The 27989-nt window shown below is 44.5% G+C and overlaps 1 protein-coding gene across 2 annotated transcripts; it reads right to left on the bottom strand.

Moving 5' to 3' along the window:
* Positions 1–96: 96 nt before the first annotated feature.
* RPIA (ribose 5-phosphate isomerase A) lies at positions 97–27989 on the bottom strand. Of its 2 annotated transcripts, none has more exons than XR_012656005.1 (9): positions 27782–27989; positions 19654–19714; positions 17217–17272; positions 12465–12524; positions 11342–11406; positions 10513–10581; positions 9622–9763; positions 6739–7731; positions 97–5711 (listed from the first exon to the last, which is right to left on the bottom strand). XR_012656005.1 is itself a non-coding variant. In XM_032787106.2 (9 exons), the coding sequence occupies exons 1-9, from the start codon at positions 27974–27976 to the stop codon at positions 1139–1141; spliced, it is 846 nt and encodes a 281-aa protein (XP_032642997.1). In that variant the 5' UTR covers positions 27977–27989; the 3' UTR covers positions 97–1138. The 2 variants fall into 2 exon arrangements, 1 of the variants encoding a protein (XP_032642997.1); XM_032787106.2 differs by having other exon boundaries at positions 97–1236; positions 7632–7731.

Genomic DNA, 27989 nt, shown 5'->3' with positions numbered 1-27989 from the left:
TAGTCATAGCTCCAGTGAAGGCGATTTACACCAACTGAGGTTCTGTCCCATCAGATATTACATAGTTCATTGAAAAGAGAATCAGAACAGTCAAAAACCTGGCATTACAGTTCTTTATTTCAGTGCCCGTAACATACAAAGTGATGACTCACGTTTTTGACACTGTAACATGCAAAGAACCTATGCGTGGAATAGGATACATCAGATGATTGCCTTGTCCTCTTGCTACATTTGTATCCCCTCCAGGCAGGAAGACTCAATATTCCTTTGCTTTCCACACTATTCTCCCATGAATCAACCCAGCTGTGAGGTGCGATAAATTGTCTTCATTCCTAACCAAATGATTTGCCGCTAAGGTACTAGACATTGTTGAAAGCTTCTCAAATACACTTCTGTAAACTTGATGAAGGCCCCTGTTCTGCTCGGGTTTACAAGGATATCAATCTGGAGTAACTTCACTGATTGGAATAACTCTTGATGGGAGTTACTGCGGATTGACAATGGTTTAACAGAGCAGCGGTTGGCCCAACGGATGAAATTCACTCCTGTGCAGAAAAAGCCTATGCAACCCTTCTGTCCCAACCCTCTGCACAGAGGGTAAATTTTACCCATGCAGAATAACTAGGCATTCTGTACAATTAAAAACCATGATGTAAAAAACCCAACGGGAGAAAATACAGAACCAAAAGGTTCCAGTAAGGCAACAGGAGGTCCCAACTGGATATGCTCTAGTTTTACATGCTGCATCTTTATTTTTTCCTCACAGCAAACTAAATAAAAACAAAACATTGTGATCATCTTTCTCCCCACAACAAGACGCGGTCAGAGCAACCAGCAGGTTCAAGTTCTGTAAGATGAGTCCTTTTTGGTAAATGCTTCTTATAAAACAAAATACAAATGTTAAAAGCAACTTCTGTTCAAGTTATTCTTTTTTAAAAAAATGACAAGCGTTCCTGAACAATAAAAAATAGAGAATATAGTTTAAAAAAAAGACATTCAGTAGCACGTCAGCGGATCCCGACAGGCCTTCTGCCCCGACCTCTGCGACTGAGCTGGCCGCTCGTTAAGGCAACGTGTCAGGTTGGCACCATTACGACAGCTGTTTGGAAGGCAGGGAGCATCGTATGGCTGGACTGTGTCAGAGGGCCAGTTTCTCACAGGCTCTGACAGAACCATCTTCCATGCCAAAGTAAACCACGTCGGCCATGTTGATAAAGAGACCTGTCTCCACCACGCCTAGGAATAGAACATTCACATACAGATTAGGGCTCGAACCATCTTTTATCTGCCAAGCTTACCCCGGCTGCTCTAATCCTCTAGAATTAGGGACTGTATTATTATTCACTGTTCAGGCATCCAGGCCAGACGGTCAGAAGGTATTTAGGCATCTAACGCCAATTTATTTCAATGGAACTTAGGCATCTAAATACACTTGAGGACCTAGGCCTTAAAGTCCAGTATGGCTTTACAAAATCAGTCTCTGTACTCACAAGCTTATGACATTTATGCTTCCGAACACAAGCCAACCTAGAATTTGATTGGGGGAAGAAAGGGTTAAGAAAAGTATCCCTACTGGCAGATTATCCCAGAATTCCCCACTACAGGATTTCTTGCACAACCCACTGGAGCAGCAGTACTGGCCACTGTTAGGGAGGGACACTGGACTAGATAGACCAGGGATTCGGATCCCTGAGGGGGTCACAAGGTTATTACATTGGGGGTCGTGAGCTGTCAGCCTCCATCCCAAACCTCGCTTTGCCTCCTGCATTTATAATGGTATTAAATATATTTAAAAGTTTTTTTAAAATTTATAAGGGGGGGTCACACTCAGAGGCTTGCTATGTGAAGGGAGTCACCAGTACAAAAGTTTGAAAGCCACTGAGATAGACCATTGAGCTGATCTGGAATGATCGTTCTTATGGGTATGAATAGAACATAGAGTGAAGTGCTTGCTAACGCCCTGACTTTGCAACCAGCTCAGTGCAAGAGGACACGTGCATCCACGGAGAGCCTCGCTAAAGCCAGTGGGTCTCTGTATTAGTGCAGGAATCCAGCTCTGTGGCCCTCAGAAGGATCGGAGGGCTAAGCAAGTAGCCCCACAGCAGTTAGTAAGCACCATGCCCTGAACCAAACATTGCACAAACACATATCAAGCTTATACGTAACAGCAGAAGTGAGATATAGAAGGGAAGGGAGGACAAGCCTTGCAGGAGTACTATCAGTGGGAGCTATGCATTAGAATGCACTTCTTGATAGCTGTTTCTTTTCCTTTTCTACCTTACGACCGAGCAGCCTTTTTGCAGCAGGGCATGTTTCACAACAGAAAATAAAGGAATCACTGTCACAACAGAGACAAATGGCACAGGATTTTCACTTGCTGCATGTGAAACCAACAGGTCTCTGCTGAGGAACTCTAGATAGAGAGTGATACATGGCAACTTTCACCAGTTTATTTAGATTAGTTTTACTAGCATCACTGCCTGGGACTCAAGGCTGATATCAACTGACTGCTGGGAGCCAGTGCAGAAAAACATATTCAGACGCAGTGAAATGGTGAACATCAAGACACTGGGTGTAATTCTATCCCCGCTGGAGTCAATGAGAGTTTTGCCCTGGACATCAGTGGGCGCAGGATTTCACAACAGAGAAAACTGTGCAGAGTGGTACACTGGGTTTAAACTATATGACCAAGATTAAATTTCCCCCTCCTTGATTTAAAAGGCAAGTTACTGGGCGCAACACAGGAGGAACTAGATGAAATTCTCTGGCCTGTGGCATGCAAGAAATCAGACTAGATGATTTAACGCTCTCTTCTCGCATTAAATATCTATGGAAAAGTATCAGAAAGAAACCACCCTGGCAACCAGTTGCATGACACAGCGAAATAGTGAAAGCTGGATGTGTTACAATAGGCCTCCAGACTCCTTTTCCCAAAAGTCACCACTGTGCTCATCCTGACAGTATGAAAATGAATGGCGTGTATTTAACAGGTCTCTGAACAGAGTCATGTTCACTTGTAGCACTGAAAGTCAGATGCACTTTTTAATGACTGAAGAAGTGTTAACACTGACACCGTGACCAAATGCCAGTAAAAATTCCCCTGTAGCACCCTTTTCATCTCCTGCCTCGCATTGTTGTACACAGCTTTGCTGGGTGCTGTTAAACAGCTGACACACCTTCCTCTAGAGTGGGCTCCATTGAGTGGCCTGTGGAAGTGATCCCGTAATTTGTACACTAGTTTAATTTTGCTTTGAGATGAACAAGGATTAAGAAATGCAACACACCAGGATTTTGTTGCCATTAATGATTTGAATAGCAAACATCAATTAGGATCTGAGTAACCTCACACCTCTTCCATAACACCCCATTGCATGACCACACACTTCCTGTGTAAGGCCCCAAGGCTGCAATACACGACCAGCAGGCAGACTGTTGCACTGGCCCATGCACAACATACTCCAGGATTGGGGACACTGTTTAACCCAGAGGAAACACCCATACGATGAAGAATTATACCCAAGCGTACCTAGTATTTTCTTTTAAGTAAAATATAATCTTTGCAGAGAGGTTTTAATCCGTTTTTTGGGCCGTTTTTTGCAAACCTGATGCTCATTCCTGCATACTCCTGCACAGAGCTGCCAATCTTGCTCTAAGACTTTTAGGGATATTTATGGAAAAGAGTCAGGGAAGTTGCTTATATCATCAGTAAATGCCAAAGATGTGAAGCCAAATAAAGACAGAGGTTTGGGGGTAGCACCTTGACTGTTTGGGCTGCATTTTAGAGGCACGTCTGCACATATGAGAGTAAACAGGATCTCCCCCTCCATCCCCTGTCAATGGCCAAGGGAGAGGCCTGGGTGTCTTGCACCACCCCAGCTGCACCCTTGATCCAACTCCAAAAGAAGGAGACGGGGCAGACTGCCCCTAGGAAAGCGGCCCTCCTGTGTTGCTTAGGGCTCTTAATTACCCTGGCCAGTTCTGGGCCTGAAACTTCTTCCCAAGATGATCTTCCTCCTCTTCTCCCTCCTCTGTCACATTCCTGCGCTCTTCTTCTGGTGCCTCCTCCTGCCCCTCTAGATTCTCCTCTCCCCCAGACTGCGCAGTGATGATGTGACAGGAGACAAGCCACAGTGATTGTCAGTGGGGCTTGGGGCACTGCTGGATTCACTGCCCAAGCCATAGGCTGTGTTACACTCTAACTGCCCCGGGCACGCCCTACTGTAGCGCTCTCGTTACTCAGCGCGCATTAGCGTTGTCACGCAGAGCCCACCTGGGGCAACTGGAGCACAACACACAGTCTGTGGCTTGGGCAGTAAACCCAGCAGCGCCCCAACCCATTCAAAATGACTTGCCTATCAGACCCTCAATGCGCAGTTGGTGTATGCACCACAGGGTGGTGGTGAAGAGCACCCCCAGCTGCCACGAGACTATTCACTGTGCTTGTCGGACCTCAGTGGGGGTGATGAGTGACCGGTATGCACACACATACACACACAAAATACGTGTGCACTTGCAAAATTAGGTGATTTAAGCCTGAATTATGAATTTCGTAATTACATGGAAAATCGGGAAAATTATGGAAAATTCTGGAGGGCTAGCATCTCTGCACAGCACGTTTCCTCACAAGTATGTCACACATAACGAGCAGGGCTGCAGAACTGAGTTTAAATTACTTGTGTACCATCTCAGACAAATTTTGTTCTGAAGAGATGAATGAAACAATGCTGCCACCTGGTGGATGATCTCATAAATACAGATATCACTTTTTTTTTTTTTTTAAATACAGGCGAGTCTCATTTTACGTGCATTTAACATGCATGAATTCAGCTTTGTGTGGTCGGCAAAAACTAAAACAAACAAAAAAGAGAGAACAATTTAAATACTGTTCCCGTAGTGCAGGTGATTCTGCCCGCCATTACACTCAATGTAATTTTGACTATACGTGTTTTTCGCTTTACGCACTGACAGTGGAACATAACCCCAGCATAAGATGCGACTTGCCTGTAAGTGTAATTTAAGTCAGGGTAAAAGCAGTCGAGCTTCTTAGTGGGAGTTGAAATGTACAAGTTCTCGGTTTTATTTTATTTGACCAACAAAAGGTCACCTGACCAACCCCTTTTCTAAGTTATACAACAGTTAAAAAAAATTCTCTTTCTAAAATTAAATCACTCCCTGAAGCTCTATGGCTGTGTCTGCACTGCAGATGGAAAGCGGAATTCCCAGCTCACGTGGATGTACATGGGCTAGCTTTGATCAAGCTAGCACAATGAGAGGACTGTGCTGCGGCAGCAAAGGCGGTGACTCAGACGAGACGCCCGAGTGTGTACCTATGATCTTAGTTGGGATCATACCCTGGCTGCTAGCCCATACCGCCATGGCCACAGTACCATGTTTAGCAAACTAGTCGTGTGTACGTCTACCAGAGCTGGCAATCGCACTCTCCAGCTTCTGTGCAGACGTACTCTACAAATCACAGCCCAACTTGTGACTTCATGGCAACTGTAAACCTTTATACAAATAAGGGTGAGATTTTCTTTAAAAGCACCTAAAAGTGAGTGGGTCTACACAGATGTTGTATCTGTCTAACTGTGTCTGTTGGGATGAGATTCTTTTACCAATAGTTGTACCAGTGCAGCCCCCAGCATGGATACTGTTATACTGGCACAGCTTATTCCCCTTCTGCATGGGAATAGCTATGCTGGTACAAGTACCTTTTGTCATAAGTAGATAGGTAAGGTAAGGGTTAAGTTTCTTTTACCTGGAAAGGGTAACCAAACACCTGACCAGAGGACCAATCCGAGAACTGGATTGTTTAAAGTCAGGGGCGGGAATTTGTATACTCGGGGTCTTTTTTGTTTTCTCGGCTGTGAGTAAACAAGGTTTCCTCCTAACTCCTTCTTATCTCAAATATTATACCAAAAGTCTGTGAGTACAAAGGAACCCAAAGCAATTCGGCTGTGAGGAGCTTTGGGTTGTATTTACAGATGTGGATTGCTGGGTCTTTGTTGTTCCTCGGCTGTGAGGGACAAGCTACCTTGCTGATTCCAATCTTCTTCTCATTCTACTAAGGGGCAGTGAGTACAAACCGGGAACAAAGTAAAATCGGCTATGATATGCTTTGCTTTGTACTTACTGTGTGTGATTGCTGGTCTATTTAAATTGGCTATTTTTTAAATCAGACTGGGGTATTCAGATTTTCTTAAGTAGGAGCCTGTATAAATGTTTATGCAAGTTATTAGTCTGTATTGTCTCTTTTTCTATATAAAGCTTTCTTTTTTTCAAAACTTGTGGAAGTTTCTTTTTCTAGTAAGGCAGAGAAAGTGAAACCTCTGTATCAGGTACCTGTCTCCCTCACGGGAAGGCAGGCACGGGGAAAGGCAAAGCCAAGCTGTTGGTATTTTGCATCTCAATTGTCCTGAGGGCAGAGAACGCTTATCTCTTGGGAAGCAGAGAAACCGGTTTCTTGATACTCGCAGGCTAGACCAAGAGGCAAGCCTGGGAAGGAGGGGGGAAGGGGTTTTCTCCCCTGCTTTTAGCATCCAAGGGATTTGGAATCTGGGTGTCCCACCAAGAGAGGGTTGGGGACACCAGAGAGAGGAAAGGGGGGATCAGGCCCTAGCAATTCCTGATCTGGTGGCAGCCTATCAGATCTAAGCTGGAGATTAAGCTTAGAGAACTTCATGCTAGTACTTCATATTTGAACTCTAATGTTCAAATTGAGGATTAATACTATGACACCTTTACACTGGTATAAACAGCTTCTGCCCTAGGGGGATTGGACCACTGGAACTACCCTGGTGAAGTCAGAGCCCTACTGCATGTATGCAGAAAGGCCCTCATAGGGGCACAAGTCACGCCAACTCTCAATGGGGCTTCAATGCTTTTGAAAAATCCCATTCCAAGAGTCCATCAACGTTGCAATGAGGTGCTCCTACCTGAAGCAGCACAAAGAACATTCGAAAAAGATTAGGATCTAGTTCTCCTAATGAAGTTACAGCGCTGTAAAGTCATTGACATCAATGGACACCAATGTAACTGACATCTCACCACTCAAGATACTCAAGTATTTGCTACTTTTAAGCATGCGAGTAGCACCTTGGTATTTCCATGTTTAAAATTAGGCAAGGGTTTATGTATCTCACTGAATTAGGATCTGAAGACTCATCTGGACTAGAAAGTTTTGCTGTTTTAACTATATTGGGATAGTAAAAGTGACAAAAACCCATCCAGGGTGTACAGTTTTACACTAGGATAAGCACTCTTATGCCATGACAACGTATTCCAATTCAGGAAGCAAAATATACCACCCCTAACCAAAAGAGTTATACCAGTATAACTTCATGGACTCATAGGTTCTAAGGCCAGAAGGGAACACTGTGATCATCTCGACTGACCTCCTGCATTACACTGCCCAAAGAACTTCTCCTAAATAATTCCTAGAACAGATCTTTAAAAAAAGAAAATAAAAAGAAAATAAACACCCACTCTTGATTTCTAAATTGTCAGTGATGGAGAGTCCATCACGACCCTTGGAAAATTGTTCCAATGGTTTATTACTCACACTGTTAACAACTGATGCCTTATTTCCAATGTAGACTGGAACTCAGTAATTTTTTAATCTGAGAGATTACCTGGTATCATTTTTATAGCAGTGTTCACTTCGTTCCACTTGTGGACCTTGTCAAACTTCCAGTCCAATATGAAATTCCCATTGTCTGTCACCACGGGACCCTAGGCAAAAAGATGTGCTGTTAACTACCTTGCAAAAAACATTTATTTTTTTTAAACACTCAGGCACAAAGTTGGCTACCCTCACAGTTTTCCATTAGAAATAAATGTCTCAAACAGAACATTTAAAATAAAGAAAATCGCTGTTATTCAACTGTGTCACTGCCCCACTCATAGTTTTGCACCAGGTGGGGAAGATGATAACAACAAAAAACACACACACAGCTATATACTTTACATCAAAGCATGTGGGGCTGTGGACTATGGAAAGCATCTAGACACCTTGGTGAATGTGGGACTAAAAACATATGTACTTGTGAGATGAACCTGCTCCCAGTGTTGTCAATGGCAAAATTCCTATTGGCTTCAGCAGTGCAAGGATAAAATGCTATTACATGGTGTTTAGTCATATTCTACACAGAGGGTGGAAGAGATAGCCCTTAATTAACCAATTTAAGCATGATAAGGGGATGCTTTTCATAGAGTCAGTACCCTTAAAGAGTCTGTCCTAGGCTGTTAGAAGAGCTTCAGTGCAAAACATCACCACTATTAATAATACTTATACCAAAAGGTACTAATGGTGACCACAAAAGGAGTCTTGGAGCCAAGGATAATCCCTTCATTAAGGCCAACAGACATTCCCAGTACTTTCAGGATCAACAAAAAGAGCAAACAAGTCCCTTCACGTAGTAAAAACAGCGAGGGACTGCTGCACTAGACCTCATGACACATCAGGGCTAATCCTTGTGGAGGGGTTGCCCCATTTGCAAACATGGGTGCTAGCATATTGGTTTGCCGGAGAAGTGCGATCCTCAGAGGAAGATGAGGGACAGATCTTCCTGGGCACAGAGCTCTTTGGAGCAGCTGACTTGGCCATTCTGAAGGACACCACCTGCTGCTGCGTTCAAAGTAACAGGACTTTATTTACAAGAAATATCCACAAACAAGATGACTTCAAGAATAGACCTGACTCATCTCAGATTTTCTCATCCTAATGGAAACAAGCCTGCAAGGCACCAAATACAGATGAACCCATCAAGTAAAATGGGAACAATACATGATATTAAACACTATATTTCTCTTTTAATCCTCACCCACTAATTCTCACAAAGCACCTGTTAAGGAGGCAAGTATTTTACAGATGAAGAAAGAGAGGACCAAAAAAGATAGGTGATATTCCCAGAGTTGCACAGTTGAGTCAATGGTAGACCCTAGGAGTTTGGCACAGATCAAGGCTTAAATTCAGCTGGAGCCATCCAGAGCACAGCTAGTAAATATTTTCGAGCTCACAGGAGCCCTGGTGCACCCACGGAGGGACTGAAGGCTCAAGCCACCTGCCAGGGGAGCTAAAGGTCTGACACACACACACACACCCTACCTGTTCTCTAAGTTAGCTTCAAATCTGCTTTTTTGAAGTCCAATGTCCTTATTCTGCTGCTCTCACGCCTTTCTTTCCTTAGAATCTTGAAATCTATCACTTCAAGATCACTTTCATCCAAATTGCCTAGAACCTTCAGATTCACAACCCATTCCTCCATTAGTTAGAATCAAGTCTAAAATGGCTGTGCCCACTTCCGCCACTTTCTGAAACAAAATTGTGCCCCCAATATATCCCAGAAATGTATGGAGCATACACTGTGTTTTGCTATCTCACTTGAGACACTGTAAAAGGGCCAGAATTTCAGAAGGGGATGCTCCAGAAGGGGATGCCCAAAGTCACTAGCCACTTTTGAAAATTTAAGCCAAGAGGTTTTTTGTTCTTTTATAAATATTCAAAAGCACAAACCATATATTCGCACACACATTATCCGTCACATTTCTGTTTTGCCATATACCATGCACACCCATGGGGGGGGGGAGCAGCCTTCTTCAGAGACCTTTGATCATACTGACCGCTTTCCGAACAGCCATCCTCAGCTCAGCAACGCCCCCAAACTTCCTGGTCACTGCTCTGGTCACTGGGACATACGCCATTGGGATGACTTCAATGGGGATTCCTTTCTTCCATTGCTCCCCAAGGTTCTTAGAATTTTTTCTACAGGAAATTGGTTTTAAACAGGATTAATATTAATATTACAGCACCTAAAATATACTAAAATAATAATGATACATTACATAATAATACACAATACAATAAATAATAATAATACACTCATATATAAAGCCCCAAAGGACACAACATCCAAGTCCATTAGGGGGAAATTCAGAGGAGCAGCAGAAAGCCTAGAGCTCCATTCAGATCCTCCTTAAGCCTTTTTTGAGACAGATTCATAGATCTTAAGGCCACATGGGATCATTAGATCATCTAGCTTGACCTGCTGTATAGCACAGGCCACAGAATTTCATCCAATTACCACCCAGACATTTGTGCAGAAAGACTGTAGGCTAATTTTCTATTATCCTACAGATGTAAGCAGAGGGGGAAGTTAGCCCAAGAGCAGATGACGATGCCCAGCCAAGCTGGAAAGCTGGCCAGGCAGCTGGGCGTACCCACTCCCAAAGGCATGGGTACAGAAAAATTCTGAAGCGAGCACATTTTGAAATATGGGAACTCTGGGGTTTTGCAAATTAAAAAAAAGTCAAATTCAATTCATGAGGTGTCAGCAGAGCTGGGCTTACTTAGGCCTGCTCCTGCTCCCATTGACATCGAGGGCCAAGCGCTCACTGACAGAGCTAGAAGCAAAATAATGGGCTCACTCAGTGAATGAACTCACATATTTAGCTATGGCTGAATTTGGCCCCCTGTCTCTACCTTGTGGGAATGAAATGCAGTACATATTTTACCTGTAGTCGGCAACAACGACGAAGCATTTTGCATAGCCTGCAACTATCTTTTCCTGTGTTAAGCACCCTCTGTGAAGAAAATTAAGTAAACACCTGAAAATGGCCTCATCATGCTTGGGTGGACCCAAAGGATGACAGTATCCCTCACATTCTCCCCACTCATTCTGGAGGTTGTTTGACCCCCTCCCACTTCCCATAAACCTAATGTAAGTTAGCGCTTGTGAAAGATACCAGACTGATAGCCATGGTCACTGGGGAGATGGCAATCAGCCAAGCATACTAACAAGTAAAGTCTCTGCCCAAAGGGGACTTAGCACAGAAATCCAGGACATGAAGATTGCTCTCTTTCAACCTCTACAGGTGGTCCAATCAGGCCCAGGGTGAGGCACAGTGATGGACGGGCCAATATTACTATACTTGCTGTGTGGATACCCAAGGTTGTCAGTCTGACACCCTTCTAAGCATTGAATTCACACAGAATCCCAAGAACACAAATCCGCTCCTGACTGATCTGCGTAAAAGAATTAAGAAGTCCCCACGAACTTTAGCCAAGCCCCAAAGCAATCACGGCTTGTATCACTAGATGGAGATGTTGCTCCTACTCCCACCCCCTACTCCCTTTTGGATACTGGATTATAAACTCTTTAGGTCAGGGATTGTCTCTTACTAAGTTTTTAGACAGCGTTACACACAGTGGGGCCCTGATTTCAATTTAGCCCTCTCTATACTATCATAACACAAACATTTCTAACAAGACAAGTAGTTTAATCTATTTGTTTAAGCCTGGCTGCAGCGTTGCAGCTGTAAGCAGATACAAGGCACTGCTTACCCGCCACCTTTGATAAGGCTGAGGTCAGAGTCCACTTCGTCAGCTCCGTCAAAGGCGACATCGAGCTGTGGGAAAAGAAAACATGGCTTGGAAACCTTGGGAAACAAATGTGCTTGTCATGAAAACTGTCATGAAGCAGGCACCTGCTGTTTGCACAGCTGCACTCAGCCCCACAACTCATGCATCCACTAAGAGCTGCCCACATCTTACTGCACAGAAAAGTATCCTAATGCCAACAGGAGGTCCGATACTACACGGACAGTCTAGCCAACACCAAACTGAACCCAAAACACTGTTGGAAACCATCACTGATTTCTAGATGGCTTCTTGAGTACAATGAAAACTAGCTCTGGGTAGACTCAAGGCCAGATGGCTCAATACAAGTGTCTCTTGAAAACAATTGCACACAAATACACAGCCACAGCTAAACAGCAGGCAGCCAGCAAGTCCAGTTGTAATCTACCACGCCACGGCAAGCTGCTGATCTGGTCTAGTCTTGTTACACAAGTAGGGACAGTATGTGAACGGGAAACTCCCAGAGAAAATGTAGGTCCTGTAGGAAGTGGTGGCGGCGGTGACTCAGCAGCCAGCACTGTTCATTCCAGATCAGTGCTGAACTGACATGCAGCATGGGGCAGGGAGGCTGGGCTGCTAAAGGTGCCATCGAACCTTTACCCCAGGAGTGGTTGTTAGCCCCTGAGTCCTGGCCAAATTCAAACATGCAATGTCTGGCCCTTCTAGGTTACTTCATTTTGTGTTTGTTCAGGATTAGGGAGTGGATTTAGTGCTCATGAAACCGAGGGGTCAAACAAATCTGATAGAACAAGCTTCCTGCAGCTCAGGTGCTGGATCTCCACTCTTAACCTGCACATCTTTTAGTCCATCCCTGGCTCTCTCCTGAGCACAGACCCTCAGCCGGTTTGTGGTGCTACACTGAGAGCAAACTAGGATTAAAACACAGCAGGCTCATCTCCACCTGTGCCCTAGCTCACAATCCGAACCCGGGTCCCGAGAGCCAAAAGGGGAGGGCACTATCTCAACACACTAGCCCGATCCTTTCTGCAGAAGAAGTTATCAATGCTCCACAGATACAGAAGCGATTTCATTTCTACAGTTCCCTTACCTCCGGGTGCCTGTCCAGGTCACTTAGGCTAAGATCATTCTGGAGGATCAACTGACGTGCCTACACAATGAAAACAAGACAAACATTTTGTTGATAATTAAAAGATTCTATAAAAGCTGCACAAACAGCTCAAGCTCTTTTGTTGGTGTCCCAGCTCCAAGGTCTGACCGAAGAGACGGCTTGAGCTCTCCAGTCTCAACTTCCAAAGGCATCTTTTCCTGCAGCAGGAGCAGGAGAACCAAGTAACAAGGAGAAGTCTCCTTTGCTAGTAAGAGACTGGCATTCTCTAACAATGGGTATTACCGCTGCTTTGAATTACAGTGAGCAGGCTGTATGTTAGGATTCCTGGTTCCTCCTCTTGCAAGGCACCATCAGTTCCCATTGACTTCAGTGGGAGTTACTTAAATCCTGCAAGATCCGGAAAACACTAGGCTCCTGGTTCTACATTTGTCTCTTCCACAAACTAAGCCATTGTGTGATCTTGAATGAGTTACTTTCTCTGTGCTTCAGTTTGCTCCCCCTTTGTGCAATGAGAATAGTAATATTCACCCCACAGAAGTATAGGTAGGTTTAACAGTTGGAAACTGCTTTTTGTAGCTGCATAGAAACTAATTTTTCTTTTAAAAGAGAAATTGGGGAGGGTGGGAAACCAACTTCCTTGACAAAGACTGGGGAAGTCTCCTGATCCTGTCACGCTTTGTCATGAGTCTAAGACCCCTAACGAAGAGTGGCTTTCTGTCCCCTGTACTGGCTACACTATCTAGAGGTTTAGGAGTCTGCCGCTATCCCTTTAATTCAAGCAGAAGAGGTTCCTAGTTATAGACCCAAAGGTATCAGGTTCAATCCCCATCCAGGGAAGTGTTAATAGCAAGTTGCATTACCTGAGCTAAATTCATCCCTAATATAACTTCGGTCAAGTCAAAAGCTCCTGGCACACTTTTGAGTATTGTATAAAACAATGGCAACACCGGGAACATATCAGCCCCCCTGCAGTTCGAACTACTGCTGACATGTCCTACTATTTAATTTTTGTTCCAAGGCTAAGACACTTCTTTAAAGAGTTCCCTGATTTTACTCTCTGTTTACTCAAATCTTTAATATTACAGTGAGGTTCTCCTTTAAACCTTCCAGGCCATATCCTGAGGAAGAGAGAGAGGCAGTGGAGTTCCACTCAAAGTCAATGGAGCTATATCAGCTGAGGACCCAGATCTCTGTATTTGCCATGCATGCAGGTCTCAGGAAACGACAGCATTTAGGAGTTATTCGCTCCAGTGGGATGGGGAGGCTGGGTTCAGAGTCATAAGCAAGTGCAGAATTCTCGTGACCAAGAGATAAAGCAGCAGTAACGATATGGCTCTTGCACACACATCAAGGATTAGAATGAGACTTCCCCTATAGGTACACGAAGAAGGTTTCCTAAATGTAGCAAGACAGACATGGAACTGCCCAGAACTTGGAATCTCACTGACACGCAGCCTGCTTTGACTCTACAACTGCTTTAATTAGGCGGAACCCAGAGCTCTCCTTGGTATTAGATGGAAACCTACAGTTTGTTGCCAAGAAACAGCCCAGTTGCTAGGTTATAACCCCCGGGTGGCTACCCAGATGATCAGTACATGCACAACTCAAAAGGAAACGGACACAGATACACAGGGCCGGTTCCCAATCTTATACACACAGGTTTGGCTCCACTAATTTCGATGGATTTACACCAGTGTTGGGGTGGGTGGGTTTGATTCAGGCCCACTGACACGGATTCTCCTCTGCCTTACACCTCACGCAATTATGTACACATGGGGGAAGTGGAAGTAAAATGCTGCCACACTCATCTGGTGGTAGTTAGTGCTTATTTTGCATAAAGTGCCAGGCAAAATCTGTCCCCATGTCTCCAGGTGTCAGACCCCCAAAATGAACAGGCTCCTCAGTATGCACCTAGTTACAAACCTAGTGTCCAAGAACCTATCGAACATTTTTTATTGTTATTTCTACTGTGTAAATCGAACTCCACTGGGGTGAATGGTCATGATCATTTCATAACATATCTGAATTTAACTGCACACATAGGGCCAAACTAGCTCCGGTAACAATTCTCCCAGAGTCAATGGATACGCACCAGGCATGAATCCCATCCTGCAGGGCTTTATCCTGGCATTTACCCTTATAACTCCCAAAAGCAAACTCTTCATCTTGAAGGTACAGGGTAGGGGAAACAGGAGTCAGCTTCTCCGTCCCTACTTCTCTGTGCTAGATAACTCCTGTACTAACTCCTTAGCCATCCATAGCCAGGAAGCAGAAAGGAGAGTTTTGTATAACTCGTACAACATTTAAAGTAGTGCCTAGAGTCCCCCAACTGAATTTGGGGCCCCATTACATTAGACACTGTACGTACACACAGAAAGAGACACTCCCTGCCCTGAAGAGCTTGCAGTCAAAAGAGACAACACAGACAAAGTGTGGGAGGGGAAACTGAGGCACAAAGTGGTGAAATGACTTGCTCGAGATCACACAATCGGTCAATAGCAGAGCTGGGAATAGAACCCAGGTCTCCTGACTCTCAGTCCAGGGCTCTATTGGCTACACCTCCTTATCCAGATGCTTACATGCATATGTTAACAGTGAAAAAGAAAAGCCTATGGTAAAAGACAAGTGAATTGAACTTAGAATATTGTGCCAAGTTGAAGGACTACATTAGTGTAACTAGTTGTCACCTAAAACTGTAAAATAATTATTTTGTCTCAGTGCAACCCACATGGTAAGGCCAGCTAAAAATTGCAGCACAACCATGCATGCCGTACTGTCCTCTTCCCATTTTCTCCAGGCAGTCATGTGACACAGCATGCTTTCTCCAATGAGCAGGGTCTGCACTAGATTCAGCTACAACTGTTCAGCATGGTTCCCGTGGGTAAGCAGAGAGCAATACGAAAAGTTCCATCACCGATACTGGAACGAACACAGAAAACTACAGCATGCGTGTCTCCTACAATTCAGAAAGATCTTGCTTCTCACCAATGAAAGGTCAATTTTTCCAACTTAATGTTCCACCTAAAACCATGTGCAGCCTCTTACAGCCTTGCTTCACACTGGAGCACTGACAAAGGCTGTACACATTAATTTTCAATTAATTGTCACTGTGAAGAACTAATATGGTTGAGCTCAAAAGAAGTTTACCCATGTTTCTAGTTAGATCATATACAGTTGGGACAAGCATCAATGTTACCATTTTAGGGAAATTAAAGAGACAATATCAATTAATAAAGTCACTTCCCTCTGAATTTTTTTTCAAATACATTGTTGCATATAACACCCTAGATCATTCCAAATGAAAGATTACAGAAGATACATTTTTCTTTTTCTTTTTTTAAATAATTACTTTGTGCTTTTGGCAGCATTTTGTGTATAGAGTTTATATTTCACTCTTTCAATGAACATAATTATTAATTATTTGTATTACAGTAGCATGATTGTGTTACCACTCTTGCTAGGAGCTGAATGTGATACATCTTGCAACCATGATGAGTATTGGTAAATTCCAACTTTCAGTAGAGACCTCACATGCTACATTTTATGGATAAATACTATGAAAAGAGGGTATTACGCATAATGAGTTTATCAGATCTGAGACAGGAGTTTCTCATAACAAACAGTGAACCCTCTGCTAGCTGGCACCAATGGGTCTCTGTGTCACACTGAACACGCACATAGCAGGAGAGTGCCCCTGCCCCAAAGAGCTTGCGATGCAGGCAAGACAGACAGAGAGTGGGAAGGAAAACAGAGGCAACAAGAGGTGCAGTAACTTGAGCAAGGTCTCGGAGCAGGTCAGTGGCAGAACCAGGAATAGAACTTGAGTCTCCTGACCTCCAGTCCAGTGACCTATCCACTGGGCCACACTGCCTCTGCCGATGGTCTGTTGCCCTTCCTGTCTCATGAACTTGCCTGACGACATCACTCTCATGCCATGTTCTAAAGGGGAAGCACACTGTGGAAGAACATGCCTGTGTATTCTCATTTCGTTATTAAGGAAAGGGAGGCACAGAGCAATGAACACGATTTGACTGAAGTCACACAGGAACTCCGTGGCAGAGTCAGGAACAGAACCCAGTTCTCCTGACATCCAGTCCCAGTGCTTCCACAAGACCTTTATTGCTCTCTCCGAAAACATTTCGCAGCTCTACAGCTAAGCTGGTATAAAGCATGTTCACATAAAAGGTTGCACAGCACGGGACAGATTAAGCTGATTTCTTTTCAGGAGCTCCATGTGCAAGCCAGCTATGTGTACTTCCATATCCTCTTGTGCACGTGATCCCACCCGTGCAGCTCAAATGTTACCTCTTCCAGAGCCTGATGCAAAGCCCAGCTAATTCAGGGGGAGGCTTTCCAAGGGGTTTTGGATGAAGCCCCTAATTCAACACAATTCATAGCTTTTCTCTACAGCTGGAGCCATGGAGCAAGCCATATGGTAACTCAAACATAACGCACGTTGCCTGAAACTCAACACCATAAGCTTCTCAAAAGGTGCATGGGTTTGTTGTGAATCTCAACGCAGGGCAATGACTATCCACCACCCCACCTGAAGTCCTGGCCATGAATCTGCGCTGTAACCTAGCAAAGTTCTCCTTTAACTAACTGGGGCTTTGGGCAGATTTACAGTACCAGCTAATTCAGAAACTGCCCCAGAGTTTCCATAGAGTGATAGAATGTAACCCCAAGTGTCTTAACCATAAGAAAGGGCCCCGGAGGGGAGAATATTTTTACCTGAAAAGATGTTGGGATGCAGACAATATTCAGATTTTCCTGTTTAACTCTCTCAGCTGTAGGAAGAAGCAGAAGCATTAGTTTGCTCAGTGAACAATAGAGCTAGAGAAAAGTGAAACAAGTTTAACTTTAAGAAACTTTAGTTCAAACAGCCTTTTCGAAACATTCCAGTTACTTGGGCTTACCTGTATTTGCAAAGAAGAGTCAGGCACAAATTACAAACAAGTGTCATCCTGTGCTGGATAAACTGTAGCTTCTGTTGACAATCATGTTTAAACAACTTCTCTGGGTCAGCCTATGATGAAAAGGCTAATGACCCATCTCATATCGGAGCAGTAGAGCAAGCAAGAATTGTGCCCAGTCAGTAAAGAATAATTCATCACCTAGGGAATTAAATCCTATATTATACACATTTTACTGCACTCCTTGTAAACAAGAGAGCTTTAGGTGAATAATAGCAGCTGTCTGAAAGATTTTGCTGCCTCAGGGCCTCATATCATGTATAATAAAATGCATTTAAATATATGGTAGGAGAATGACTAATGAAGCAAAATCCAGTATTTCAATTAAAATAATTAAATGTTTCCTTCCTGAAAGGATGAACATGTATTATTAAGATAATAGATGGTATTATGGACATATTAAGATAATTCCCTAATAAATTTTTTCACAAAATGCTGATTCAAATCCAACAGCCTGACTGTGTGAACATGGATAAGTGCAATCTAATGGCAACAGGTGATGCAGGCAAACTCCTCACTTATTCTGATCATTCAGAAAGCCCTGCTTTAGGCACCCCACTGCTCAAACAGAAGGCCAAGCTCAGCAGTCTTGAAGGCCAACAGTGCTTTATAAATGTATTCATGGCTCAAAGATTTGATTAGAAGCAGAGCAGCTCTGATACTGAGCCACAAAATCCAGAAGCAGAGGATCCAAATCCTAAAATACCTCACAAGTACTAAAAACTAACATCCTACACCCTGGAACCAACAAGATACAAACAATGTACACAAGTGAGCATCTTCTCAATCTTAACAGTGACTTTTGCTCTCTCCCATCTTCTATTATCAGTTGTGCTGTTAGGTCTCAATCCTGCAAACAGCACTTGCTCACGTGCATAATCCCACTGAAATTCCAGACAATAGATAGTGCCACCAATAGTACTGCAAGTCGCCAAGGAGTACTCAGAGTCCTGATGGGCGGAACAGTCCAAACTCTCATTTGGAACAGAGGGGACCTTATGTTGCTGAGCTAAGGAACAAAAACACAAACAGAGCTTATCCAGCAGTCCCAGTTCCCCATAGTGGGCTGTTCAGTTTTATATGGGAGGCCAATAAGAGATAGCTGATTGTCCATATTTTGTAGCCAAGATGAACTCCATTCTAGAATTAAGCATGTTGCAGATCCCTCCCTTCAAGAACAAGGAGCAGACCCAAGCTGACTGACTCAAAAAGATTCTACAGCAATTGATGAGCATATCTGACCTAAGGTTAAAAATGAGCCCTGGCCTCCTGCCCTTTCTTAACCCATAAAACGTTGCTTGTACCACACACTGCACCTTGGGGAGATGCAGCTGTATAATTAGACTGGTGCCCACTTGCTAAAGTGTTACCTGGAGTTCTTTCAACCCAAAGCTCTTGTGCTCCGTGCAAGGAGGTGTCTGGAAATAAATCAGGGGAGACATGGCCACCCAACTGATAGATGGCTGGCACAAACAGGACAACACAAGAGTGCTTTCAATCCTGATTTATTTCCTGACACCACCTCGCACAGAGTGAAAGTTACCAAGAGCTTTGGGTTGCAAGAACTCCGGGTAACAAAAGGGTCACATTAGTCTAATAGTTCGCCTATACACAGCACTTTATGGGACAAACTCTGCCCTGACTTTCACCCAGTACCATCAATGGAGTTGCAGGACATATGAATTACAGCAGGATTTAATGCCACATCTTCAAAGCACCACTGAAACATTAGCCTTCCCGATATCTGAGAGATGAAGGAGTAACGTTACTTCGATTTTACAAATGAGTCAACTGCTGAAGAATGGGCTAGTCCCTTAACCTAAGCCACACTATGGGTCAGTGGGAGACCTGGAATTAGACCTTTAGCTCCAGCCGCAGCACAATTCAGGAGACTGATTTGTCTGGCAACAGCAGCGCAGAGCTCAAGTCTAATAAAAGCTACAGACCAACAAACTCATTCATTCTTGGTGACGGCCTTTACAATGAAACTGAGGCACAAGGACTGGATTTACTTTCTGCCTCAAATCAGATGTGCTGACCGATCAACACACCCAAGGTTTTTAACTCCAAGTCAGCTGTTTATCCAGCAGGTAGGGAGGGATTACATTTCACTTCTCCAGACCAGCGTTCCAAATTAGCTGGGGCTCCTGGAGCAGAGGATTTTCCTTTGGATGGAACCAAAATTACCACCATACCTAGTCGATGGACAACAGGGACAATTGTAGAGCCGCTTCCAATTCCAAGGACTTGGTTATTCTGCAAACCAGAAAAAGAGAGAACAATGTTTTCATAGCACATTACGGAAGGCTCCAGTACAGGGAAATCACACATCCCATTTTGGCTCAGACAGTCCCCCTTTTAAGCTCTGTCCCAGGTGTCCCGATTTTTTTGTCAAAACAAGGCATTTGTCCCATTTGCTTTTGCAGCAGGTCTTGAGTGACAAACTCGCAAGAGCAAATGGGACAAATGCCTGTTTTAGCAAAAAGATTGGGCCGGGGCAATGCCAGGCGGCTCAAGTGGGGCTCAGGCCAGCGGCGACTCCAAGCAGCTCGAGCCAGCCCCACATGACGGTGTCCAGTTTTAAGTTGAGGGAAATATGGTCACCCTGCTCCAAAAGAATATTTTCTTTGCTTCTGCTATCAGAGTCTGGACAACTTCTGCAGAAGGACCCTCCTGCTCAGTGATTAAACTGATACACAAAGTCGCCTTTGTTTACTTCAGACAGGGAAAGAAAAATACCGCTCTACAGCGGGGAGGGAGACCAGCTTGTCTTTATGGCACAACATGACCAGGAATTCTAAGCAGCATACCAGATACTCTGTATATTTATCTAGGGCCTGATTTTAAAAGGCACTGAACACACATAGCTCCTGTTGGTTTGGATGGAGTTGTGGGGACTTCGCACTTCTGAAACCCAAGCCCATAACGTCTAGGAAAACTAGAAGGCCTGTCCCATTCGGAGCATACAGGAGCCTGACTAATCCTGCAAAGAAGTAGGGAAAGGTCAGCTCCAAAAACATCATAGCCCTTTGGATGAAGGGATATAATAGTGTAGATCATAGAGGGGTTAAGGATGCCTGGGAAACACCTCCCACAATACCAGCATTGAAAATCTTCCTGAGGCTTGGGATAAAGGCTCACTCATAAAATGTTTCATTTTAACCCTGGGTTTTTGATGCAGCACCTTCCTTTAAACTAGCATCTCTGTTTGCAAAGCCTGGTTCTGGAGTAGAGCAGTTCTCGGCCTCCTGTAAACATCCAGCAGATGTGCCTCTTCTCCCTCACCCACACCAGAGAAAACTAACTTAACTGTGCAGCTTCTCTGTCTGCCCAACACTCTGCAGGACAGTTGCAGCCTTCAGAGGTTGCCACAGCAGGGGAGGAAGTTGAAATAACCATTTGATGTTGTGTTTCAAGGAAACCACACGGTGAAATACTGTTGCTGGGAACAATATCGCTTGTAAACAGTACTGCTGCCCAAAGCAAGGAAGGCAAGAGCATATACCCTGAAGCAGAGTAGCTGTCCTTCACATCCAGAGGTCAGATCCTGTCTGCTCTGTAGATACATGGTGTAACTGAGTCCAAGTCCTCCTACACAATAGCCTCCTGATGCATTTAAAGCAGGATTTTAGTCTTTCAGCATAGATGAGTTTTAACTGCATACCCCTGGGGTTTTCCAGGATGGTAGCCTGGTTCAGGACCATTCAATCTCATCTACACATTTCTGTATTATACAATTAGACACACTGGGAGGTGGAGGACTGGATGGGTACTACCATGTTGCAATGGCATTCTCTGCACTGTGGATCCACTTCTTATATTTACCTATCACCTGGGCATCTAAGTTTTGATGGGACCTAACTGCCTCCCATGCATACTTCTGTGCTGTTCATATAGGAGTAACTTCCTCAGTCAGCATACAAAGCTTCAGTTCACTTCTGGAACTGTGCTAATGCCAGAAAAAGAATCATAAAATGTTAGCTCAAGATTTTACTACAGTAGACCCTAAGAGTTACAAACGTCTCGGGAATGGAGGTTGTTCGTAACTCTGAACAAAATGTTTATGGATGTTCTTTCAAAAGTTTACAGCTGAACATTGACTTACTAAAGCTATGAAACTTTACTATGCAAAAGATAAATGCTGCTTTCCCTTTATTTTTTTAGTAATTTACATTTAACACTACTGTATTGTACTTGCTTTTTTTTTTTTTTATTGCCTCTGCTGCTGACTGATTGTGTATTTCCGATTCCAAATTAAGTGTGTGGTTGACTGGTCAGTTCATAACTCTGGTGTTCGTAACTCTGAGATCCTACTGCATTTAGCCATATTCCCCAAATAAGTTCAGCCACAAGTTGCCACTGCTTGGTCTTTACATATTATCTAATGTACAGTTTAATGTTTCTTAGGCCTGGTCTACACTAAAAAGTCAGATCAACCCAGCTATGTTGCTCAGAGGTATGAAAAGTCCACATGCATAAGTGACACAGCTAAGCCAACCTAACCCTCAATGCAGAATTCTTCCATCGACCTAGCTACCGCCTCTCAGAGATGGATTAACAAGAGATGGGAGAATCCTACCATCACTGTAATGAGTATCTACACTGAATCACAACAGCAGCACAGCTGCAACTGTACCGCTGTAGCATTTCAAGTGTAGATAAATCTTATATCACTGAATTACATATCAAGCAACCTCCTGTGGCTGATGCTTTGATTGGAGTTGAACAGCTCTGGATGGAGCTAGCTTGCTTTGGCCTGTGGGAACATTGTTGCAGTGTAAGCCTGATTGAGAAGGAAAAGAGTAAAGCAGATCATACCCCACAGGGGTTAAGGATTTAACTGGCCCCTTAAGTGACAATGACAAAAAGTTTAACTCTTTAAATCTGGCCCAAGTTTGGGAGCTCCCACATTATCCCAGCCCACCACCACCAGAGATTCCTCTGCAAAAGGAGTCATGGCAGACAATTACATCTGTATGTACCTAGTGGTGCCAGTAACGTCACAAAAATGGAAGAGACTCAGTCTCCTAAGTTCTGCTCTACTCCTGCTGGGGGCTGGGTCATGTGAGGCCAACACAGAACCAAGTTGCAATCCTCACAGGGAAGCTCAAGGTCAAGAATAGGAGAAGGAGGAGACAGACAGGGAACTCCAGCCCACCTACAACAATCTAAGTAAGACAAGACATGCATGGTCTTCTCTAGACTAGGGCTATGTCTTCACTGCCTCCAAAATAGGTGTGCTTTGAAAGCAGGATAACTAATGTGCATTAGCTACATTGCTGTAAAAGCCCAGTGGAGCCAAGGCACTTGTAGTTTTTACCACAACGTAGGTAGGTGAGGTGAACAACTGGTAAGGGTATGGTATAGTGTTAATAGTGAAGACAGAGCATAGTTAAGATAAGACCTAAGAAAGGAAAAATATGTTGGTCCTAGGACATGAGAGAGATACGACATAGGTGCAGTAATATCTTTTACTGGACCAACTTATATTGGTGGAAGGGACAAATTTCTAGCTTTGCAGAGCACTTCTTCAGTCTGGAGAAAGTAATCAGAGTGTCTCAGCTAAACGTAAGATAGGATAGATCATTAAGCATAAGGGCTCACACGCTGAATTAGACCACTTAAATGCAGTGGCCAACTGAGGGTTAGCCGACAGTAGGGTGTTTTGGCAGGGTCTGGTGCTACTTTGAGTTGGAGTGTCTTGGTCTGTGGGGAACTTGCTTCTGATGATGTGCTTGGTGAGAGTGAGGAGTTGTTTGAGGGCCCGAAGAGGGGGATCATGAAAGATTTCTTTCAGAGTGTGGTCCCCATCAAACATGGTTTGTAAATGTTTGATGAGATCCCATGTGGATTCCAGTGTTAGGTGGTAGGTGACTCCTAGGGAGCATGGTCAGCAGGGTGTTTTTTCCTGTACTGAAGCAGGTTCTCTTGGGGTATTTGGGTGGCCACTTCCATGATGCAATCTTCTTCTCTGGTGTAGTTTCCTTGCTTAGCGAAGGCAGTCTTAAGTGTGTTTAGATGTAAATCCGGGACTTCCTCTTCGGAGCAAATTCTGCAGTATCTGAGTGCTTGGCTGCAGATATCAGTTTTTTCTGGTGTGTCTGGGATGGCTGATGGATCTGTGTGGGTAATGTGGTGATTGTGGATTTTTTGTATATACACCTCTACCCCACTATAACACGACCCAATATAACACAAGTTCGCGTATAGCACAGTAGCAGGGGCCCTCCGGTGGCACTTTAAAAGGTCCAGGGCTGCGGCTGCTGCGGGGAGCCCCGGGCCCTTTAAATCTCGCTGGAGCCCTGCCGCCGCTACCCTGGGGCTGTGGCAGCGGGGCTCAGGTGGCGCTTTAAAGGGTCTGGGGCCCTGGTTGCTGTGGGGAGCCTCGGGCCCTTTAAATCTCGCTGGAGCCTTGCCGCTGCTACTCTGGGGCTGCAGCAGCGGGCCTCACTGGCGATTTAAAGGGCCCGGGCTCCCCACAGCAGCCAGAGCTCTTTAAATCACTGCCGGAGCCCTGCCACCACTACCCTGGGGCTGCGGCAGCGGGGCTTACTGGTGATTTAAAGGGCCTGTGACTCTGGCTGCTGTGGGGAGCTCCTCGCCCTTTACATCACCCCTGGAGCCTTGCCGCCCCTCCTCCGGAGCTGTGGCAGCAGGGCTCCATTAGTGATTTAAAAGGGTCTGGGGCTCCCCAAATCACCGCTGGAGCCCTGCTGCCCCCACCCCGATATAATGGGGTTTCAGCTATAACGCGGTAGGGATTTTTGGCTCCCCACAACTGCATTGTAGCAGGGTAGAGGTGTAGTCATTTGCAGGGTTCCACTTTTTAAGTGAATTGTCATGTCCTTGAATTTGATCTTGGTGTGGGAGTGTTCTACAGAGTCGGATGGACAGGTGGTGGTTGTTGAAGTTGTGGTGAAAATCTATGAAGAAGTTTAGGTCATCCATCCAGCCAATTAAAATGATTAAGGGCATGGAACAATTTCCATATAAAGAGAGGATAAAAAGACTGGGACTACTGGGGGTGGGGATGGCAGATTAACAGAAATCTATAAAATCATGAATGATATGGAGAAAGTGAATAAAGAAATGTTATTTACCCCTTCACATAATGCAACAACAAGAGGTCACCCAGTGAAATTAATAGACAGCCAGTTTAAAACAAACATAAGGATGTACTTCTTCACACACACACACACAGAACCTGTAGAACTTGTTGCCAGAGATGTTGTGAAGGCCAAAAGTATAACTGAGTTCAAAACAAATTAGATAATTTCAAGGAGGATAGGTTCAACAGTGGCTATTAGCCAAGATGGTCACACATGCAACCCCATGCTCTGGGTATCCCTAAATCTCTGCTGCCAGAAGCTGGGACTGGACAACAGGGGATGGACCAATTGATAATTGCCTTGTTCTGTTAATTCTTTCTGAACCACATGACACCCATCACTGTCAAAAGACATGGGCTAAATGGACCATTAGCCTGATTCAGTATGACCCTTCTTATGTTCTTAAATGTGAAGCTGTGGAGGGTAAGGATGTCATAAAGAGATAGCTACGGGTTAATGTCTCTTTCACCTGTAAAGGGTTAACAAACAGTGACCTGCAACACCTGACCAGAGGACCAATCAGGAAACAAGATACTTTCAAATCTCTTGAGAAGCCTTTTGTGGTTGTTGGTTTTGTTTGTTCTCTCTGATCCTGGAAGGGTTAGACGGCAACCAGGTTTCTTGCCAATCTCCCTGCTACAGTCTCTTATATATTCAGAATAGTGATATAAGTAAAACGTGGTTATAGCTTTATAATGTTTTCTTTATTTGCAGACATGTAGTTTTGCTGGAAGTGTTTAAACTGTATTTGCTGGGTGAGTTTTCTCTGCTGGTCTATAAGCTGAAAGACCCTGTAATATTACATCTGTATTACAGAGATTCTTATTTTTTTTTCTTTATTAAAACCTCCTTTAAAGACTGTTGATCTTTTCCCATTGGCTCAAGAATTGAGTCTGTACTTACCAGGAAGTGGTGGGAGACAGGAGAAAGAAGGGAGGGGAGGGGAATCCCTTTGTTTAGATTCACGAAGCTTAAATCTGTATGCCTCTGGGTGAGGTGGAAAGCCTCTGTTTTAAGATTCAAGGAGTTGAATCCAGCGATCTTCTAGGTAACCAGGAGGAAAGGCCTAGGAGAGGCACTGAGGAGGAGAACGAGTTTATTTCCTTGTATTACGATGCAGCGGGGTCTGGTCTGGGTCCCAGGGAAGTTGGGAGACCAGAGTTTATCAGGCACTCAGAGTCCTGATTGGTGGCAGCGCATCAGATCTAAGCTGGTAATTAAGCTTAGAGGAATTCATGCTAGTATCTCATTTTTGGACTCTAAGGTTCAGATTAAGGAAAGAATACTATGACAAAGGATGAAATGGATAAGTTTGGTGTCATGTATAGAGTGTTTTGGGCGGATTTCCAGGTGCTGCACTCATCTTGTAGGTATCAAGGCAGGCAGCGATGCCATCATGGTGAGGGATGTTGGCGTACAGGGAGGTGATATCCATGGTGGCAAGTGTGGTGTTCTGGAGAGATTGTTACAGTTGTGGCATTCTGGAGGAAGTCAGTAGTGTCTTGGAGGAAGATGGCCCTTTATACTGCAGCTATGCCATTGTAGGGTAGATACATCCTACTATGTAGTTAATCTATTTCTCCGAGAGGCAATAACTAGGTTGATGGAAGAAGTCTTCTGTCAACCTGGCCATGTCTGCACCAGGGATTAGGTCAACCTAACCACGGCACTCAGGACATGAAATTTTTCACACCCCTGAATGAAGCAGGTATGTCCATCTAATTTTTAAGCATAGACCATGTCCCAGTTATGGATCAGGACTCTTTTATACAACTGCTGTACAAACACTAAACAAAAATATGATCTCCGCCACAAAGTGCTGACAAATCTAAGGCCCTGATCCACAAAACACACATGCTTGATTTTATTAGCATGAGTAGTCATCAAAGCTAAGCATGTGCGTGTTTGCAAGATCAGGGCGTATGATTAAGTTCTGCAGGGCAAGGACCATCTTTCACTAAGTGTACGTTCAGTGGTTAGCACAACTGGGCTCCTTTCTCAGTCGGGAGCCTCTAGGCACTACTGTAATATGAATAAATAATAATAGGAATGAGGAAGTGTGTTGCTTAGTGTTGGGAACAGTGACAACTACACTGGCAGCTGCAATGCCCAAAAATACAACTTAAAATGCTCCCCTTAAAATGCTGAGCTCTCCACTTCTGATGTGAAAAGATCAGTGAAAGGGAGAACCCATGCAATAGTTCCTACCAGTTTATTTACTACTGTTAACAAAAGGCTTAAGAAGCAACTCCTACAAAATTAGACAAGGCCACAACCTGTTTTAATTTGCAAGCCAAGTCAGACCATGCATTTTAACCAGCTACAGGGGAAGCCAGAAAAGCCTTGACAGCTTTCCTGGACACAGAACAAATAAACTATTCACATTCTTAACTGTACTCTTTTCCCACTTTAAAAGGGCAACGCTTAAGTGTTCTATTTTAGCAGAATAAAGAGCATGCTTAGTACATGGAAGTCTCAACTCCATAACAGCATAGATCATCACTCCACAGTTCTGATTTGCTGGAGGATTTTGTTTTCAAACTGATTGAGGCTCAATGTGTTCCAGACAGTCATGTACCAAAAACAGATCTAAAGAAGGTGCTGTTCCTATGTGATCTTCAACAGATCACTTACGGAAATTGAGGTGGAGCAGAATGCAGATAATACTTTACTAATTCACAGAATTGTTGGTCCTGTAACAGACAACTTTTCCATTATTAGCTTGTTATAACTGTCCCCCAGAAAAGGCACAAAACTGAAAGGGTTTTTTGTTGTATGCACTGTAGCTGCAGTCATGTGGGTCCCAGGATATTAGACAGGGGTTTTGTTAATACCCTTGAAAGGCAATCTAAAAAGAAGGAAAAAATGAACAACGAAGCTTAGCAGCAACCGTACAGGCACATGTGCAACAGGCACATGGCCAGAGCGGATAAAACTATGCCATCCCCCCACAAGCTGCAAGGGCAGAATCCCATCCTGCAGCAAAATCCCCAACCTCTTTGCCCACATGCATGTGTTAAAACGCATAATTATTTGCACGTTCACTTTGACAGTGAATGTGCAAATAATTTTTGCTTGGGGGTAGGGGGTCACGTTTACCCCTCCCGGGGGTGGGGAGATCTGGTGCAGCCCTCCCAGATGAACGGAAGCGGCTGCAAACTCCGAGGCCCGCCCCTTGCGGCGGCGGGGGTGTCTTTCCAGGGTCTCCGCTCACCTTCGCGTGGTTATCCACAGCCGCCCGGGCGGCCACTCTCTTCGCCTCCTCGGACATGTCGCTGCGGCTGCTGAGCTGCCTGCGCGGCGGCAACGGCACGTGCGGAAGGGCCCAGCTCGCCCCACCTCCTGCCCTTGCTCCGCCTGGGGGCAGCGCAGCCAGCAGCGCCCTGGCCAGCAGCCTCCCGCGCCGCATACCGAACCCCGCC

The sequence above is a fragment of the Chelonoidis abingdonii genome, chromosome 5, assembly GCF_003597395.2.
Source record: "Chelonoidis abingdonii isolate Lonesome George chromosome 5, CheloAbing_2.0, whole genome shotgun sequence".
NCBI classification, from domain to species: domain Eukaryota; kingdom Metazoa; phylum Chordata; order Testudines; family Testudinidae; genus Chelonoidis; species Chelonoidis abingdonii.
This window is presented reverse-complemented; position numbering and strand designations above follow the sequence as displayed.

Bases quoted from the DNA above. Each gene is read 5' to 3' on its own strand.
- RPIA (XM_032787106.2), bottom strand. From the start codon at position 27,976: ATGCGGCGCGGGAGGCTGCTGGCCAGGGCGCTGCTGGCTGCGCTGCCC. The intron at 10,582-11,341 runs GTAAGCAGTGCC...TTTTCTTCACAG, and splicing joins AGCCTTATCAAAGGTGGCGG to AGGGTGCTTAACACAGGAAA. The intron at 1,237-7,631 runs GTAATCTCTCAG...TTCTATTCCTAG, and splicing joins TGCTATAAAAATGATACCAG to GCGTGGTGGAGACAGGTCTC.